The sequence below is a fragment of the Nelumbo nucifera genome, chromosome 1 (genome assembly GCF_055504915.1).
Source record: "Nelumbo nucifera cultivar China Antique chromosome 1, China Antique-T2T, whole genome shotgun sequence".
NCBI lineage: Eukaryota > Viridiplantae > Streptophyta > Magnoliopsida > Proteales > Nelumbonaceae > Nelumbo > Nelumbo nucifera.
In genome coordinates, this window is record NC_142649.1 from 122,223,132 (window position 1) to 122,243,763 (window position 20,632).

The following is a 20,632-nucleotide window of genomic DNA, read 5'->3' on the forward strand; positions in this document are numbered from 1 at the left end:
GGTTTCAATGATACTTGGTTCTGAGCAAATTTGGTATATTCATCTGCAGATATCATAACAGACTTCTCAGAAGTATCCGTGGTGGATGCAATATGGGCTGACTGAGTTTTCTTATTCTGCAACTTCCTGCAATCCCGCTTCATATGTCCTGGCTTATGACAGTAATGACACACTATCTCTCCCGACTCCTGTCCACGAGTATTAGTATTCCTATCATAGTTACTTGACCTGTCATAATTGTTGGATCCTCTACCACTACCACTCCTGTATTGTTGTCTCCTTGATTCAGATGTATTATTACTAGGCTGAACAGGTGAACTTTCTGTACGAAGGACCCTACTGAAGGTAGGCCAGCTAAAAAATTCATAACAGCCATCTTTTCTCGCTGAGTTTGTTGAACAGTCACATCAGTACTAAACGGAAGCAACATATTAAGTTCTTCATATGTTTTCTTGAAATCCATGAAGTAGCTTGTAAGAGGCTTTGCACACATCATAAATGCGGGAAATATTCCCCTTTCCGGAGTACAAGAACTCTAGATAGTTCATTAATTCCTTAACAAATCCACAGTGAGTAACTAAACCAACCACCTCACTTTCAATGGAGTTGCGTACTTGCAAGAACAAACGAGCATCCTCCCTCAACCAAGACTTTCTCGAGTCATCATTAGGAGGGTCATCAATCAAATGGTTATCCATAGCAATACTCAGCAAATATAGTTGAACAGTTTTACTCCAATCCAGATAATTAGAGCCATTAAGCTTATGCTCAGTTATTTTTGACATCACTAGAACAACATCCGACATAACTACTGATTTCTTGTCTGCCATAATCTCAAAATTCAAATAAACAGAATATTTTGAACACCGAAAATCAACGGAGCACACCTATTGAAAACATCGGAATGGATATGCACGTAACAAAGCACAAATATGTGCTATACAGGACGAGGCAAGCCAAAAGACAACGACTGAAAAATTTTCCGGTGACAGACGCGCCTCCACGTGCCGGCGCTTGTGACTGTGGCAGAATCTTCAGGCGGTGCGTAAGACACACGTGCAGGGCTGCTAACTGCCGGACTTTGCAGAGAGTAGATGCTCTGACTGCACCAAGGAGGTGACCCGAAACACCCAAAAATTTTCCTCTACCTACTGTTTAAAAAAAAAAAAAAAGAAAGGGCAGGCAGAGACTAGATGCTCTGATACCATGTAAAACAAGAGTAAACAGAGGAAGAAGAAGAATTTGTTGTATTATTCATCAATCTCGTATGTATATATACAAGTTACAAATTCTATGTTAGGAAAGAATATGTTAGGAAAGAAGACTAATCAAATTCCTACAAATCAGTCCTACAATCAAGGTAAATCATATCTCCCTAGTATTTACTTCCTATTTTAATTATACAGTCTGTAACATCATAACTCCCTAGTATTTACTTCCTATTTTAATTATACAGTCTGTAACATCATATATCCCTAGTATTTACTTCCTATTTTAATTATACAGTCTGTAACAGGGAGTAAAGAATTGCCTTTAGTTCAAGAGGTGTATGTCTTGGTTCAATCTAAGAAAAGTAGACAGAGTGTGATGGTTACAACTGAGGGGGAGCAACAGGTGGCATTAGCTGCAATGGGTGTAACCAATGTTTTCAAAATCATGCAATTCACGAATTGAATCGTACAATTCAAATAGAATTAGGGCTAAAACGATACAAATTATGTGTAAATCATTTTTTGAATTAATCGTATGATTTGTAATTAAATTGGTAGTTTAAATCGTAAATCGCGATTCCTGGATGATTCAAACGATTAGAATTTGAAAGCTTCATTTGAGATTAAATGACCATTTAATCCTCTTCCTTTTTAAAGTTTCACTTTTATAAAGAGGAGCAAAGTCGTCCTTCTATTCATAAAACATAGAATACTTTGGTCGATCAAAGAAGACTTACCATTCAAGGAAAAGACTTGGGCGGGAGACCGGGAGAGAAGAAACCCTCCTCCATTGTTTCGGTGAAGCTCCAAACTTCCTTCTCTACTGGTTTGCATTGAAAGGTAAGATTTTATTTTATTTTTTCAATTTCTAGAATTTTTCTATTATTTGCACATGGTTTGTGTTGTCTTCTTGGATTTCTGCTGTTTTATTGTTCAATTTCTATTGTTCTTCTTTTTTCTTCTTCCTCCTCCTTTTCTTCCTTCTGGTTTCTTGCTTCTCCTTTATTTCAATTGGTTTTTTGGAATGAAAACAGGGGCTCCGCCCTATTTGTTTCAATAGATTTTTGGCATGAAAATAGGGGCTCATCCCCAAGTCTTTCATTCATTTTTTTCATGAAAGCTATGGGTACCTAGTTTCGTCTTTTCATTTTGAACAAAAATAGGGGCTCCGCCCTATTACATTTCCCCTTGCTTCATAATGTTTTGTCTTGATTTTTTTTTGCATAAAAACAAGGGCTCCACCCTTTTCCTTCTCACCCTTTTTCCATGCAAAAATAGGGGCTTTTCCCCAATATTTTTACTTGTTTTCTTGCATGAAAATAGGGCTTTATCCCTAATATATTCCCCTCACCCTTTTTCTAGTCACAAAACAAGGGTTCATCCCCATTTTTCATTCTTTTTTGCACAAAATAAAACTGTCTTATGCAAAAATAGATATGTATTTGCACTTTGTAGTGTCTCACTATATAGTTATAAGATGTTTATGGGTTAGAAAGCTTGTGCAAAGTCATTTTTTCTATTTTTTGAGAGATTTAGGTATATTTTATAGTTTTTAATAGCATTTGAAAAAATAAGAAAAAAATCTTATGATTTACAATACAATTCGATTCAAACCCCTTTACGATTTGCGATATGCTTACGATTTTCAGAACATTGGTGGTAACATAGGGGTTGGTGGCAAAGGGGTATAAAGCGAGGTTGGTGGCAAAGGGGTTCACATAGGTGTATGGAGTGCATTATGCCAAAACGTTTGCCCCGGTTTCCAATATGGACTCCATTGGAGTCTTCTTTTCTTTAGTAACTAATTTTGACTAGGGCCTTCACTAGTTAGATATCAAGAATGCTTTTTTGAATGATGATCTAGAAGAAGAGGTAAATATGGTTCGACTCCTGGTTTCTGTGTTAAACGCAGTGAGCGAAAAGTGTGTAAACTAAAGAAATCCTTGTATGACCTAAAACAATCATTGAGGGGAAAGATCTGAGTTTCATGAGGTATTTTCTTAGAACTGAAGTCGCCTGTTCAAAAAAATGAGATCTTCATTTCTCAAAGGAAATACATCCTAAATCTTTTATAGGACATAGGTAAACTAGGAGTAAAGCTAGTTGATTCTCCCATTGGTCCTAATCACAAGTTGGGTGATTGTCATGATGAGACAATAAAGGATGTGAAACAGTTCTAGAGACTTGTGAGAAGGCTTCTGTATTTGTATATGACTAGGCCTAACATAGCATATGCCATGGGTGTCCTTAGTCAGTTCATGCATGCCCTTAAGGCTACCCACATGAAAGCTGCTGAGAGGATTCTCAGGTATCTCAAGAAGTATCCAAGGGGCTAGCTTATAGAATGGAGGCTATTTTTTTTTTTTGGGTCCCTTTGTTTGCAAACTCTCTACTTTATTCAAAAGTAACAGTGGGAATTCCTTGCACACGGACCTATTATGTTATCAACAGATATAAACTCACTGCTTACCAAGGATTAAAGTATCGGCATCGAGAATCGTATCAGACAACTTGGATATGGATATGGATACAGATACGCTTTGAAAACGCATGGATACGGATGAAAAATATGAAAAACTTGGATACAATAGGGAAACACATGCAAATTTCATAAATACATTAATAACACTAAATTTATGGCCAAATAGCCATAAATAATGTATAAATATATAAGAAATATATATTTAATGGTGTACATAAAAATATATTATAATTAATAACAGAATGCACAGATATACAATGCATTAATTAAGAGTCCAAGATGGACTTATTATATTTATCCTAATTATTATATCAATTATTTTCTATTTTATTATTTTTACATTTTAACATTAACAAAAAAAGTTAATCAAATATTAAATTTTGAAATATAAATTAAATTATCAATTAATCATTTATAAAAATATATAAATTTATAGTAAAATATATATATAATTGGTTAAAATTTCTAAGATATTTATCATATGCAAATTCATATATTTTAATTATTAAAATAATTATTTCATTATTTTATTTGTATAACTTTTTTTGAAATTAAAAATCAACTTTTCATATAAACGTAAATTAGTGGATTTGATAGATTCATTTTAATATTATATTCTTGAATATTTTGCAAACAGATTTTTATTTTTTGTAAATAATAAATATGTTGTCATTTAATGTAAATTAAAATATTATTTAATAATTATAAAAATAAATAAAATTTGTAAGATATATATCATGTGCAAATTTATAAATTTTAAGTAGTAAGGTAATTATTCTACTATTAATATTTTATTTGTATAAATTTCTTGAGATTAAAATCATCTTTTTATTTAAATATATTTTTTTGGGTACTCCTTTTGATGTAAATATAGAATTGATAGATTATTTATTCCATTTGTTTATAAAATACTAATTTTAAATATTATTTATTTTAATTTTTAATTGGGGTTGTTAAACATAAATATTGATTATTTATTTGAATAGACATTAATAAAAAATTGTTCTTTCGTTAAATATCACAACGCATGGTATGGCGAAGTGGTTTGATAGAGTGTTTTAAGGCTTCAGGCACCACACACATGGTGCTTCGGGTTCAAATCACTCTATTAGCAGCGTTTGCATTTTTAATCAAAGACGTTGTGTATCGATCGGTATCGGTGCATATTGGCCGATACAATGCGATATGGGCCGATACACACTCGTATCAGTCTGATGCGCGCGCTTTACAAGATATGTTTCCATTCGTAACATATCCTGTATTGCCCTAATCCGATACCGATATGATACGCCCCCCGTATTAGACGTATCGTATCGATATTTAAATCCTTGCTGCTTACTGGAAAAAGAAAATATTGGAGAAAATATGTGTACCTCCATAAAAAAGAATATAGAAAAGAAAAGAACTAATACTTGGTTCAAGACCAAGGTTACACTCATGGGCGTTTTGATAACAACTTAAGTGGCTGAACTGAACTGGATGGCTTATTTCTTTGCCTTTTCATTGTTTAGTATTTTATTCCCTAATCCATAAGTCATTCAATTTATCCACTTGAGCCATTATCAAACTGCTGTTTAGTGTTTTAAAAAGTATAAGAGGCTTATGCATTGAAGCTCAACCTTGATGTTCATGCCTAAAAGTACAAGGCACATACCTCACACCTGAAGCTGCCTACGTATATATATATATATATAGGTAACTATACGATTTTTTTGAAAAAGGTAACTATAATGTATTAAAGAAAACAGAAGGGAAGTACATGAGGGGATGTACACATGAAAGGCTATACAAAAAATATGCCCTTTGACAAAAAATTATGAACACAAAAATCTTTCATTGTACACTACATCCCTATTAGCCCTCGCTTTAGACAACCCATCTGTAGTAGTATTAAGATCTTTGGGAATCCAGTGAAGGTAAGAGGAAACAAGGGATATCAGATCTCTGGCTTTAGCAAACCAGAAAATGTCATGACTTTCAAATCTTTTTAATAGTTATCAAATGATTTAAATCTTCTTTATTTATGTAACAACTAAAGCTTCTTAATGATTATTAAATGATTTGTAAAAAGTTAAGAATGTGATTGGTGGCTACAAACATGTATGGGGATTTGGGGTCAAAAGCAGAGCATGATGGAGATTAGAAGCCTTTCAAGAGAGATCGGTGTGCTGGTTAGATGGGTTAGCAGACAAGCAAATGGTTTGGTTGATTCTTTATCCAAACAAGGGACAAACAGGGGAGATTTGATCTGGGCTGCATCATAATAGCAATTTCTTTGGGGGTCGGAATCCCTATTCTTAGGGACTAGACCTGTGTATCTTGTGTAATATTTTCCAAATTTAAAGTCACCATTTCCTATCAAAAAAAAAAAAGAATGCCATGACTTTCTCTAAAGCACCTAATATTCTCAACTCCTTTGTTTATGTGATCCTTCTTTTTTTTTTCAATAACTGTTATAGAGTTTATTGATTATAAGAACTAATGGTGTACAAAATACCAAGAAAAAATTTAATTATGTAAAAAAGAATGTATTCCTAGCACTCCTTAAAAGGTTAGGTCAGCCCTTGCTGCCTATCCCTTGGAATCCCATCCTTCTACAGATTTTTCTCTTTGTGCCTCTTTTTATCTAAACTCATTGGCTAGGCTTTTTGTTGATTGTTGAACCCAAAAGGAATCTGTTTGTGATTATCTATTCATTTATATGCTTTTGCAAAAAAGAAACTCCTCTTATGCATATTTATGTACTTTCTTCATATTAAATCAGGGCTCCAAATATTGATACAGTCCGATATGCTGGATGAGGTGCATCGGACTTTTGAATAGAGCACTTATATTTTTTTTCTTACTTTTTTTTTCGAACTGTTAGGCTATGTTTGGTTTGAAGGAAAAGGTAGGGAAAGGAAAGGAAAGACAGGGAAACCAATACAAGGTTTGTAAAGGTTTCCCTACCTTTCCCTACATTTTCCTTCAAACCAAACATAGCCTTAAAGTTAGCTGATAGGGGCATACTTGTCTTTTTCTAGTTTTTTATCTTATTGAATGAGTTTTACTTAACTGGGGGCATAGTTGTAATTTCAACAGTCATAGAATAGGAATACACCAAGGGTCGACAGTCAAGGAAGCCTGGTTCGACTTCTCCTTGGTTCTCCCTTTTTCTTCTTCTCCTTTTCTTCTATCTCTTCTCTACTGCTCTTCACTTTTCCTATCTTTTTCTTTCACTTTTATCACTTTTTCTTAAGCCAGCACATGGTATCAGAGCACCAAAGCTGACTGTCACTATTCATGTCTTTCTCCTTCGTGCCCTAGGAATAGAGAACATTTTCTATTCTTTGTAAACGGATAAAAGGACACAAAAGGACTGGTTGCCCCTTTGAAAAAGAGGTTTTAATGCCTCAGATTGCAGTGTCTTGTTAGTTAGTGGTGCTTTTCTAAGATCCCTCTACTTGACAGTTCGAAGAGGGCAGCTCTATGATGTCTCGGATTGTATTGTGATTGATTTTCGATGTGTAGTGAGTATGTGGTGTCTTGTGGTTTGGTGATATCTTGGTGGTGTGTGATGCTATCCTAGTATTTCAAGTAGAAGTGTGGTGTTTTTCCCAAGTGAAAAATGAGTGCTACAGTAGGTGTACAATAGAGATTGTAGAACCTCGAACCATATGACTAGATCCTCAGACATGTTTGTATCTCTATCTCCTCCTTCTACATCCCAGACTGTCATGTTAGATGATGGCTCCTCTTCATTACCAATACTAGTAATGCGTCTCTTGGTTATGACCTTAGTCTACACTATTTTTTATGAACCCAAGTTTCCCTTTCGTTTATTGTCTGTAAGGTTACTCAATCTCTTCATTGTTCAGTAACCTTTTATTCTTCTTACTATGTCTTTTAGGATCTCAAGATGGGGAAGACAATTGGTAGCGGTCATGAAGTTGTACGATTGTACCACCTGGATGATCATGGTCCACATAAAGCTCTTCATTCATCTCTTACCCCACATCAGCAGCATTGTCATCTTGGTCATCCTTCCTTACATGTTTTGAAGAAGTTCGTTCCTACATTAGAGTATGTAACTCAGATGAAGAGTGAGTTGTGTCAATTGGGCATACATCATAGAGTATCTTTCGTTCCTAGAGAAGAAGTTGTAAATCACACCTGCAATAATATGAATTAAAAAAAAAAAAAGAAACAAGAGAAAAGAAGGAGATTAAAGAGAGAGAAGTGATAGAGGAAGAAGATGGAAGAAAAGGAAGAAGAAGAGAGAGTTGTTTTAAAACCTCTCTTCAGCACCCAATGATCTCTTTTATTCTTTTGTTGTAAAAAATAAGGATAATTACACGAGTGCCCTTAGTAGGGCATCCATCACTAAAGACAACAATAAAAAACAATAAAAAATAAGAAAACAGGCCCATAATTAAGGCCCACTACCTACTAACACAAGTCACAAACATAAGTTAAAGAAAAACAAAGAAACTAAGGCCCATTTGGCCCATTACCTCTATAGAAGATAAGAGAATCTTGAATCCTTTTGCTTTATTTCACTCAAATGTTTGGGGTCCGAGTCGTGTGTCTTCCTATAATGGATTCAAATATTTTGTAACCTTTATTAACGATTACTCAAGAATGACATGGATTTCCCAGTGTTTTAAAAGGCGTGGGAGGCGTATGCCTGAATGCCCTGAGGCGTATGCCTCATGCACATCTGATATGAAAATACAGAAAAAAAAAGAAAAAAGAAAAAAAGGAAAGGAAAAGAAAAGAAAGGGAAAGAAAAGGAAAGGAAAAAGAAGAAAAAAAAAGAGAAAAGGAAAGAAAAGAAAAGTAAGGGAAGGGAAGAAAAGATAAGGGGAAAGAAAATGGTTTGCCCCCTGTCCCTTCGGCTAGGGGGCTTCGCCCCCCAGACCCCCGCACTCCCTTTTCGATGCAGCCCAATTTGTTTTTTTGAGTTAGGGGGGGGGGTCTTGTTGTAGCGAAGCTCGCTCGCCTTCGCGACAAGACCCCCCCTTTGAACTACTATTATGCATTTTTGTTCTTCTTAATATAAAAGATTTTTATTAAAAATAAAGAAAAAAATGAGATCCCCCTTCCTTTTCATCCTCCTCATAACCCCCCTCCTCTTAAGGAGGCTTACGCCTCCTTGTGTTTGGGAGGCTTACGCCTCTTGCGTTATGAATTACGCGTCACGCCTCCACATTTTAAAACACTAGGATTTACTTAGTGAAGGCTCATTCCAAATTATTTTCTATATTCCTATCTTTTCATGCTGAGATAAGGAATCGATTTAGTGTATGCATTCAAGTGTTTCGTCCTAACAATGCTAAAAAATATTTTCATCATAGTTTCTAGTCTTACTTTGGTTCCCATGGTATTATCCATCAATTTTCTTGTTTGCACACCCCTCAACAAAATGGGGTGGCAAAACAAAAGAACCGTTGTGTGATTGAAACTACTCGTAACTTATTGCTTCAAATGATGAGTCTCCTTTTTCTATCTTATTTCCTTTTGTTTCCCCTTTTTCCCTTCCTCCTCACATGTTTGGTTGTGTTTTTTTTCACAAACTAGGTAAGGGCCATTATGAACTTGACTCCCAAGCTATTAGATGTGTTTTCCTTAGTTACACTCATACTCAAAAAGGATACAAATGCTATGATCCAATCCTTCGGAAAAGCTCTATTGTTCCTGTTGTTACTTTCTTTAAGAGTCTATCTTTCTTTTCTGGGAATGGACCATCCCCTTTTGTTCCTCTTTCTTCTGCCTCTTGTGATGTATTCATTCCTATTCCCATTGATGAGGAACCTCTCAGACCATCAATTCATAGAGTGTACTCTAGACATGACCAACAACTAGAATCATCATCAACAATTACTCCTATTCCAGATTTTGACCCACCACCTATGCCTTCACCATTGACAGGTCTACTATACTTTGATCTTGATCTTCCATTGCTCTCTGTAAGGGTAAGTGTGCATGCACAAATCATCTCATTTCACGATATGTTTCACTTGCTCATTTGTCTCCTTTAAACGTTTCTCTCTTTTGTCCTTTGTTTCTTTGCCCCGTTGTTTAGGAAGTCCTTTCATCTCTTGACTGGATGAAGGCAATGGATGAAGAATTTCTTGCTCTTCAATCTAACCATACTTGGGATCTTACTCCCTTACCTCCTAGGAAGTATACAGTTGGTTCCTGGTGGGTTTATATAGTTAAACATTGTCAAGATGGTAGCATTGAACAGTTTAAAGTCCGACTTGTTGCTAAGGGATATATTCAGACTTATGGTGTGGATTATTTAGATACTTTCTTCCCGATGGCTAGGATAGACTTTGTACAGGTAATCATTTCCTTAGTTGTCCACTTTGATTGGCCCTTTTATCAGCTTGATGTCAAGAATGCCTTCATCCATGATGATCTTTAGGAGGAAGTGCATATGGAGCAACCTCCTGGATATATTGCTTAGGGGGAGTTTGGCAAAGTTTGTAAATTGAGGAAGGCCATTTATGGGCTCAAACAGTCACCACAGGCATGGTTTGGTTGGTTCAATAGTGTAGTGTAGGACTTTGGTTTGAAACAATGCAATGTTGATCACTCCATGTTTAGCAGGGATACTTCATTCGGAAAGATCATCTTGGAAGTTTATGTTGACAATATTGTTCTTACTAGCAGTGATACAAAGGGAATTAATGAGCTGAAACATTTTCTCTAGCAACATTTTCAAACCAAAGATCTAGGAACCCTAAAGTACTTTCTGGGTATTGAGGTAGCCAAATCAAAGTGGGGAATCTCTCTATGATAATGAAAATATGTTCTAGATATGTTACATGAAACAAGATTGTTGGGATCCAAACTGTGGAAGCTCCTATGGATCCCAATGTGAAGATAACTCAGTCAGGGGGAGCCTTGAAAGAGCCTGCAAGATATATGAGACTAGTTAGAAAGATAATCTACCTTACTACCACTAAACTTGACATCTCCTTTAGTATTGGAGTTCTCAACCAATTCATGTAGAACCCCACAATTGTTCATTGGGATGGTGTTGTGAGGGTATTGAGGTATTTAAAGGGTGCTCCCAACCATTGGTTGTTGTACAAGAAAGAGTGAGATTTCTCCCTAGAAGGGTACTCAAATGTAGATTGGGCAAGGTCTCCAATGGACATGAAGTTATTGTACATTCTTAGGTGGGAATATTGTTACTCGAGAACAAGAAGTAGAGTGTGGTTGCTAGTAGTAGTGTTGAAGCATAATACAAAACAATGGCCCATGCTACCTGTGAGATGACTTGGTTAAGATATCTACTTCAAGAAGTGAACATTCTAGTTCATTAGCCCATTAGGTTGCGCGACAACCAAGCAACAAGACATATTGCCTCCAACTCAATGTTTCATGAAAGAACTACACACATTGAAGTTAACTGTCATTCTGTGAGGGAGAAGGTGACAAGTAGGGAAATTATTACTCCCTATGTTAAGTTATAAGACCAAAGTTTTGACATTTTTACTAAAAGTTCAGGAAGGTTAAGGATAGACTATATTTGTAACAAGTTAGAACTTTATGACATATATGCTCCAGCTCACCAGCTTGAGGGGGAGTGTTAAAATTAGCCTATAGGGGCATACTTGCCTTTTTCCAGTTCTTTGTCTCACTTTTGTATGAGTTTCACTTAATTAGGGGCATAGTTGTAATTTCAGCATTCATGGAATAGGAATATACCAAGAGTCAACAGTCAAGGAAGTCTTGTTCGACTTCTCCTTTTCTTCTACCTTCTCTCTATTTTTCTTCTCTTTTTCTTTCACTTTTATTACTTTTTCTTAAGTCAGCACACAAACATGTTTATGAGATTGGTATAAGGCCTAGCCATCTCTTGAAACTGGTCAAAACCCTGTGACTCTTTGTATTTTGCATATCAGTGGCCCACTAATACAACACGTATTGGCCGATACAAGCCAATATGTTGTAAAATTTTGATCCTTGTATTAAATTGATAATTTCTTAAAAATTGTTAATCCATGAGGCTTAAGCCTCAAAACATAAGGATACACATCCAAAGATCCTAGTGCCTCACCCCACATGTAGCGTTTTAAACATTAAGATCAAATCAAAGTGTTATATCTACAAATAAAATTTCACATTAACAAAACCAACAATATACCAGAACTTTTTTCCCATAAATATACTAAAAAATAGATGAATTTATGTCCAATTAATTGAGTAATAGTGGTTCACTTACTTCATTGAGCTTTCGGAGTTTTTCAGCTTCTTCAGCCTGTTTTTTATCCCATTCCTCCTTGGCCTTACGGTTCATCATTATAATTTGACATCGAACATCTGAAGTAATAAGAGTTGGGTGTCTTGGCTTTTCAATATCAACCCTCTAAAAAAAGTTCACTTAAAATTAGGAATATGAAAATTAAAAAAAAAAAACATGTCAGCAAAAAAGAAAAAAAAAAAAAAAAACTTACCTGCTTTGATAATCTGATTAGATTACTGATCAGTCCTCTCATTCTCTCCTCCACAGACTGTAGATTCAACTGCATAAGAATACAGCAAAAATGTACCACTATGGAAAATGACAAATTATAAAGCCAGTTATCTTACCAATGAGAGGCAACGTTCCACATCACTGCTTACACTTTTTATGCCACATTTTGACACTGTCATTAACACCAGATCAAGGTATAAATCATGCAACCAATTTTCTAGTTTAGAAAATTGCACAAATATCAATGGCAAGTAAACTGGAACCAACTTCTTGTGGGTTCATAATGCTTTGGCAAAGCAAGGTGTAAATAAGCTCAGCTTTTTCAGGGACTATCTTGAGATTGTTAAGTAGTTAAAGCCTTAAAGGAAAAAGGCCTAGGTGACAGAAACCAGCCTAGACAATCTGATGTTTGGCATATTTGTATATTTTTCTCACTTTTCAACTCTTAAAGAAAGTTTAACAGTTACGAATCAAAAAAAGTTGAACAAGTATCAAATATTCAAAAGGATTTCCCAAGGAGAGGGGGAAAGAATTTCTAACTAATTTCTGTCAGTTTCTTTTGAAGAGGTATTTTCTGCAAGATTAATCTTTCTTCTTCCTCTTGTACAACCCTTCGAGTTGCTTCTGAAGCTCGGCTTTCCTCCTTAGACCCAGAGAATAACTGCTCTTCCTCTTCCTGTTCCAGAAAGAATATCCCGTGCACAATGAGCTTCCAAAGTACTCAATTCAACTGTTTGCTGTTATACTGCTAACTAACTTCTGATTCAGGTGTACATCACTACTGAGAACTAAAGAAAATATCATACCCTCAAATTAACTCCACTGACAGCAGTAACATCATTGAGCTGTTCAATGCTTTGATCAAGAAAGGCCCCAGATACCTTTTGTTTTTTACTGTATTGCATCACATGAAATGTTTTGAGACATCCGATGCTAAATGGGGATTAAGATTTATGATGCAAAAACCAAAGCGTGCTGTCATCATGAAGTTGTATGCTGTGACAAGAGAATCAATTCACCTTGATGAGGGCACAGAGGTTCCAAGTGCTTCAAGAGGTTTCTTTTGACCAACAGAAGGTTTCTTCAGGGGTGTCTTTGCACTAAGTCCAGCCCCAACTGGAGTGGCTGCAGATGGGATCTGGGTCCGCATCTGAACAGATGAACAAAGCAAATAATAATAATGAATATTAGACTAGAATATCATCAGAAAACTCTAACAAATTTATTTAACTTCTTTATTTGATATCTTAGTATTCTCCTTCATTTGCTTTTCAATGATTCTGCAATCAATTTACCACCCTTCATCTAACCCTTCTGCCACTGTTAAAGTTAAACCCCTAGATCCCCAGAATCCCTTTGCCAACTCCTAATCTATCACTAAATATTAGACCCTTGCCTTAACCTTATTTGGATAAGCATTCATAATCACCTACACATCTATCTACAGCAATCCTACTCTTTCCCTACAGCAAACCTGGTCTTCCTCAGCAATCTGGCATTATGACAATATCCCATAAAAAATTTAATGCCGTTGAGTATTTTTTTAATCAGTAACTTGACTTGGTTGAGGTTGCTCATCTTATGAAGATATTTAGGAAACTTTTATCCATGGATCAATAAAGAAATTAGGATAAGGTTGTTACTTGTTAGAATGCAAAGGCCCTCTGTTTTTTCCCTAGATTAGGAAGTGGCATCTCGGCATTCAAACTCAATCCTCATGTTTGAAGCATCAATAGTTCACAAACTAGGCTACATCAAAAAGATTCCAACTTTTGAAAATAACCACTTGAAAATGCTTGGCCCCTCAAGAACTCAATCCTTTTAGTTGGCAAGTCACTCCTAAGAAAATTAACAAATGAAGCATGCTCTAATGAACAAGGAAGATTTGAGATTTTTTCTCTTTATATGAATATGAGTGAAGGAAGCAAAATAAAATTGGCAATACCCATTCTTCGTCATAGTAATTTAATAGTCAGTTTGTGATGTGGAATCATTCTTTATCTGTATATTAAATTGGATCCCAATAGGATATATAGAATTTTATTCTAAGCTAATTTGCTGTTCCTCTTAGAAGGAGGGGTAAACTATTATGCATGTGGCAATTTGGTCCTTGTTCTCAATATTTCCGGAGAATAAGAAAAAGGATTTTGAAGACAAGGTTGGTCACTCCTTGTCAATCACCCAAGTAATGAAGTGGTAGTGGCTCCTCAGGTTTGGGATCCAGTTTTGAACATGTTCAAGGGCTTCTTATTGATTCAGTTACTTGAAACTGGCCCCTAATAATCTACTCTATCCCCATGAAATCATGGTCACACATCCTTATCTTTGAAAAATGCTAAGACAATGCAATGTTGGTCTTTTTGGTAGCAGCAAGAGTAGGGACCCTTGTGGAACTGATACTTGGGTTCTTATTATTTAGGGGCTAAGAGTGGCCCATCTCCATGGGATGAACAGATCAGAGATGCAAGGGATTAGACTTGTCAATGGGATGGTAAGGTCATTGAGCAAGGGTCCATGAGAATTACCATCAGGAAGATAAGGAGTTAACATCCAGGATTAATAGCTCATTCTCCTGGGTTCCCTGGGGTTACCAGAATGACCTCCCTAATGGGCTTGATTACCAAAATATCCAAAGTGACACGATATTTGGTAAAACAATTCCTTTTCTGTTTATACCATCATAATTCTTTTTCCTGAGATGCCTTTCTCTTTTAGGGAGTTATTCCTTTCTCTGTCTCCATTTCTTTTCTTCCCTTAGTTAAATTGTTGACCCTTGTTGAACCAAAAGAAATTACTAGTGGTTGTTCCATAAGGAACTTTATCTTTTTTAACTAAATAAAAATACAAAGATGTACGTTCAGCTCAAAATCTTCCAAACAGGTGTTATCCCATGTTGCTATGCAAGATTCTGCAAGCAACTAAATCAATTTGTCATGATTCTGTAGAACGTGCATCTGATTAAAACACAAAAATACCTATGAGAAAAGCAAGCTTGGCATTACCATGGACTCTAGTTGTGCTGGCATGGTACCCAATACTGAATTAGTGGGTCCAATACTTGTAGATGTTGAAAAGGTCATCATAGTAGATTGTTTATCCATGGTTTCCTCCTGCTCAGTCTGTATAGTGGCAAAAGATGAACCCTGGGGAACTGACAATTGGGATTTGTGCTGCTGCTCAGCAGTCTGATCATTTTGTTCTTGTTTTACATAAGACACTGATGATGGAATAACAGTTTTATGCTCCTTAATTGATGATTGCCAGGGAACCGGACTTTGTTGTAATGTTGAATGGCTTGACAAGTGGGGAAGAGATCCTCCTGGCAATCTCTTGGATTCATTAATTGAATTTTGCATTTCATACTTAGGCACACTCATCATGTTCATAGGCCGAGTTGCTCCTCCTAGCTGAGTTGATGTCATGCCTTGATGAAGTGAAACTTGCCTCATTTGTGAATCTTGAGTTTGGGATTTATGAGAAGTTGTTGTACCACTGATAACTGGTCCAGAATAGGCATGAGCAGCATGATAGTTACTAACTGCACTCCCATACATTGCGAAAGATGTCTGTGGAAGGTGTAAATGCTGTTGCTGCGGCTTATTAAGTCCTTGCATGGGAATTGAAGGGAGCTCCTTTTCCTGCTTAATCATGCTCATATTAGCAGATGAGATTTGGCTTGCATGTGTTCCCTGTGAATCTAACTGATTTTCTGAATCTTTAGACATCTGAGCACTGTTTTCTGTGGTAGAGAAAGTTGAATTACTCTGTGTTTGAACCGTTGAAGTGGGAACCCGAGACAGGTCAGTGGGTGATTTGTGGCTATTCTGATGAAGTTGTGCAAATGAAAGTGGATCCGTAAACTGTGATGCATTAAGAGATGGCATTTTAAGTGGTGGTGGTGGTGGCTGCTGCTGCTGATGTTGTGAAGAAGTTTGAGACTGAAACTGGAAATGGTGGGATCCTGTCTGTGGGTTCCGAGAAGCCTGAGCCTTAATTAGTTCCTGATGTTATATGTGTTTTAGTTTAGAGACTTCTAAGTTTACCAAAACTACCATAGAAACAGTGATCCACTTGCCTGCATACGCACTTTGGCTAGTGCCTGTCTTAGCATATGATCCCCCACAATACTCTTCATGAGCCTGATGAATCCCTCTTTATGGATTTCATTTTTCTAACAGTAAAAATAATTGTAATGAAAATAAGGATGAGAAATAAATAATCAGTCACTCTAGAAAAGCAAGAAAAAATGGTTGACAAAAAAAGGAGCATGCTAGAGACCCACCCTCAATTTGGTAGAAAGTGTCTGAAGCTGCATAGCTCTGTCTTTATCAAGGTGAGGCAGTAAGACAGGGAGCAACAAACTAAATGATATTTGTTTGCCACGGGACATTACCTGGTCTGCTGTTGGGGCCTGTTGATTACTCATCTTATATAATGTGGGGTACTGATGTTGGCTATCAGCATTTTGCATTTTATCCTGATCTGAAAAGTGAAGTGGATTTTGTTCAGATATCTTAACCCCACTTTTTTGAGAAACCTGGAGAGATTTTTGTTCTTCTTGATGCTGTTTCTGATCATCATTGGACTGCTTCTGTTGCAAAGGGAGTTGAATGTGTTCCTCTGAGCTCTGGTTGTTAAAATCAGTTCCAAATTGCATTGGATCAGCTTCAGATGGATACTCCTCTTGTGGTTGTACATTCTTTAGTTCTTGTTGATTTTGGCAAGTGATATTTTCTTTCTGTCTAGAAATTGGCCATTGTAGAAACAATTGACTGGATGTAGGATTTATATTATGGGACAACACAACTGCATGGTTTGTTACATACACCATGAAAAGTACATCTTTGATCAGGTAAAGTTACGCAATATAGTTCTATTTAGAAAAAAAAAATTCAAGAAGGATAAGAAACAAAAAACTAAGTTGAAGATTATTGTCAGTCACAAGTTGGTAGCATGTAGGTATTAGGAGTGCATACATGCTTGGATGATGCATGCATACGTCCATGTGTATGTGTGGGAGAATGAGACGGTATGTTTGTGTGTGTACAAGTATAATGTGTATTTCAGAGAGAGAGAGAGAGAGAGAATCAATCTCTGTACACAAGCTTTAATCTTAGCATGGTGTTAAATATAATCAAAACTAGCACCTCATTTTGGTTTTATATGCCTCGTAAGAACTAATTACCATTCATCTATGAAACTTTTGACATGCATACTTAATTACTTATTTCTATGGTTTTTTCAGAAAAAAACTTTCATTATTTCAAAAAACATATACATCCCCTGCGCAACAAGTCACTGTGCAAGAGATATAAAAAGTCAATTGAAATTAAAAAAAGAACTATATGCACAGATACAAAAAGTCTATTGAAATAAAAAAAAAGAACTATATGCACATATACATCCTTTCTATACATTTTCCATTCTGCATGCACAGATACAAAAAGTCTATTGAAATAAAAAAAAGAACTATATGGCCTGTTTCTGAAGTACTTGTGAGCCCCTGCCCATGAATACAATATGCCCCATAAACCTTTCAATGAATTTTCTTCTGTGCCCACATAGCCTTTCCTTCTTTGGATAAACCATTTAAGTGCCAACCCCATAGAAAAACCACCACAGATTTTGGGAAATGGAACTGAGCTTCAAAAGGTCCCAATAGCTTTACCCATATGCTCCTTGAAAACGTGCAGTGAATAAATGATCCAACTCTTCTAGGCTTCACCACACATTACACATCTGCTGGGTTCCACCCTCATCCCTCCATTCACTGTTAGGCACTTTCCCTAAGTTGCAGTTCATAACAATAAAGCAACTTTGGGGAGGGGGGCTACTGTCTTCCAGACTCTAGCCTCTGGAAATCTGTACATCTCTTCCATGTTCAATCTGCAGTAGGACTTAACTGTGAATCTACCTGATTTTTCCCACACCCAAATTCTTCTGTCCTTGACCTCTCAGGTGTGATTGTGCTGATTCTATGCATCAATTCCAGGCACTGCTCTACCTCCCTATCACTCAGATTTCTTCTGAAAATGGGGCACCATTCACCTTCTTGAGAGAAAAAAAACCTCTGCCATCGCACACTCCTAATGTGGGAAATCTCAAACCAAGAGGGTGAAAGTCTCTTTAGGGGCGCGATTACCACACCAGATATCATGCCAGAATCTTATCCTTGTTCCATCACCTACTACATAGTTAATACCTTTTCTTAAATCACTTAAAGACTTCTGAACTCCTCTCCACACTGCATACCCATTTCTATGGGGTATAATCTCATAACATTTGATATCAAGGTTCTTAAGTAACATTCTAAGATGCCAAGTATATGAATCAGGGTTATATGCAAGAGGTTTAACTATCCAGCTTTATTGTAAAATGTAAATATGAGATGTTCATGGTGTTAGACAGTTTTGCGTGCCCTTAGCTCCAATCAGTTTGATGTACTTATGACATTTATTGTAAATGAATAAAATGCATATTTGATTCATGTTATGTGGTGTGTTTCTGTGTAATACCCTTAAAACCGGATACTTATGAGACTTGTATTGGTTTAGAACGTTCACAGCCAGTGGGTCGGTCTGGAGAGACCTATCTTGATAAGGCTGACACTGATGTGCCACCAAGTCAGTTGGGGTGGCCTGTCTCTGCCACTAGGGTGAGACCCGAGGTACATGTAGTGTGGGATCATCTTGAGACCTTGAACCGGACCAGAATTCCAGTATTGCCTTGGACCTTGGCGATTAGTGGGCAAAACTGGAATGTTACACCTGACCCCTAGACTCGATTATGGTACCGCACTAGGTGGCGGATTGGGTCATCTTTGATATGCCAATCAGTGAGACCCTTGGAGGGGGTCAAAACCTGGGTATGTTGAGATGGTTCATGAACCCATCTGAGTGGGTGATCATAGTGACAAGATCAGCCCCTTTGTCGGACAAAGGTAATGATCGGGGAAATGCACTCTCTCTAGTGGAAATCAAAACTGCCGGCAGTTGATTTCAATTGTTGAAATTTTATTTTGCAAGATATATTTATGCTTTGCAAAAGGTTTTAATCCCCGGGGTCCATTTAAGAGGAGAGTGCAACATTGACCTTGCAGTCTGGGGAGAGGTCCTCCCTTGTCGGGCAGTGTTTGATCATTATGGATTGAGAGGTTAAGTGTAAGGCCATTGAAGGTTAAACATGATGGGCTAATCTTACATCTACCCATAGTCCTTGGGTGTTACAAGGTGGCTTGGCCCAAGGACCACTTAGTGTAAGTGTTGGGCCCATAGAGTCCATATGATGGGCTCAAGGGGTTCACTGGGCTTTCTAGTGAATTCGGCTAGGCCTTGTGACAGAGGTTGGGTCGAACCCTTGTGGCTGATGTGTAGATCAACGTTTGGGTCCCACGCCATACAGAGAAAGCCCAACTAGGCAGCAATTTGGAAGGCTTAAGTGAGTACATACACTTTATGGGCCAAAAGCCCAATACGAGCTGGGCTAATTAGATTGGCTTGAATGGGGCGAATCTGAGATATGGACCAGCCTTAAAGGATAAGGGAAAGTTCCTATCCACTCAGTAAGAGTCCAGATTTGAATATGATTCAAAACTAGAAACTCCTAGTCAAATTAGGAGGGCTGATCATGATCTACAGATTAGATAAGGACTCTACCTTATCACTTAAAGGGATCAACATCTCCTAATAGGATTAGGAGCTGATCCCTTTAGGATTATAAAAGGAGGAGGGGGCGGCAGCCTCAAAACACACTCATCTGAGATACAGATACAGCATAGAAGAGAGAAATCAGCATACAATGAGACTGTGCCAATTTCTCCCTGCCGCCGCCGCCATTAGCAGTTCATCTCCACTCACGTGGGATTCATCAAGAAGGGTTCTTGATTTCAGTTCTTTGTGAAAGAATTGAAAAGAAGCTGTGCTCACCTGCCGTCCAGTGGGTTCTTGCGAAGGATCCAGTTCTTGTGAAGAACGTTGTTGATTCTGCTCCGTCCTACACTGCGCCATCTTCAGTGGAATCAGTCTTTGGTGACTTTTTTGGGCGTGAACACCTTCGTTGGGGATACTAATTCTCCGTATCAGGTATTTCCTTCTCCTACTGTTTTGTTCAGATCAGGTTCGGTTCTTGATTCAAGATTGATCCTTGAAAATCAGTTTTCTAAAATAGGGAATGTGATTCCCAGTTGTAGGAAAGAAAGAATTTTTTGAAATACGCCCATTCTATTCCGCTTTATCCGGGTGTCCATACGATGGATCTTTCCATTCCTTCACATGGCTGGTGTTGAATGTAAGCATCTTACTTGTATGGATACCATGTATAGGGTTGCTATCTTATAAGCAGATGGATGGGTATATGCATGTACATGCAAGAAAAAGAACCATAAGTTAATACATTTCATTCATTTTTATTGGTAATTGAATACAACTGATAAAAAGAGAAAAGGTGTTAATGTTATTCTTGTTAGCAGGG

General features: G+C 37.0%; 1 protein-coding gene across 16 annotated transcripts in view; it reads right to left on the reverse strand.

Annotated features, from left to right (window-relative positions):
- Positions 1–20,632, reverse strand: part of LOC104611646 (transcription initiation factor TFIID subunit 4b) — a 37,123-nt gene that overhangs the window by 15,200 nt on the left and 1,291 nt on the right. For 6 of the 16 annotated variants that reach the window (XR_016080076.1, XM_010278793.3, XM_010278791.3 and 3 more), the window contains 9 exons: positions 16,446–16,969; positions 16,239–16,334; positions 15,166–16,164; positions 13,183–13,313; positions 12,970–13,057; positions 12,704–12,839; positions 12,280–12,335; positions 12,144–12,200; positions 11,912–12,055 (listed from right to left, as the gene is read on the reverse strand). Coding sequence is in view for 12 of the 16 variants with exons in the window: in XM_010278793.3 (XP_010277095.1) it covers positions 11,912–12,055; positions 12,144–12,200; positions 12,280–12,335; positions 12,704–12,839; positions 12,970–13,057; positions 13,183–13,313; positions 15,166–16,164; positions 16,239–16,334; positions 16,446–16,969 (2,231 nt within the window). In the remaining 4 variants the exon portion in view is untranslated. Of the gene's footprint in view, positions 1–887; positions 1,199–7,639; positions 7,846–11,911; positions 12,056–12,143; positions 12,201–12,279; positions 12,336–12,703; positions 12,840–12,969; positions 13,058–13,182; positions 13,314–15,165; positions 16,165–16,238; positions 16,335–16,445; positions 16,970–20,088; positions 20,493–20,632 lie in introns of those variants that run through there. The other 10 variants (XM_088894125.1, XM_088894120.1, XM_088894119.1 and 7 more) reach the window with 8 other exon arrangements.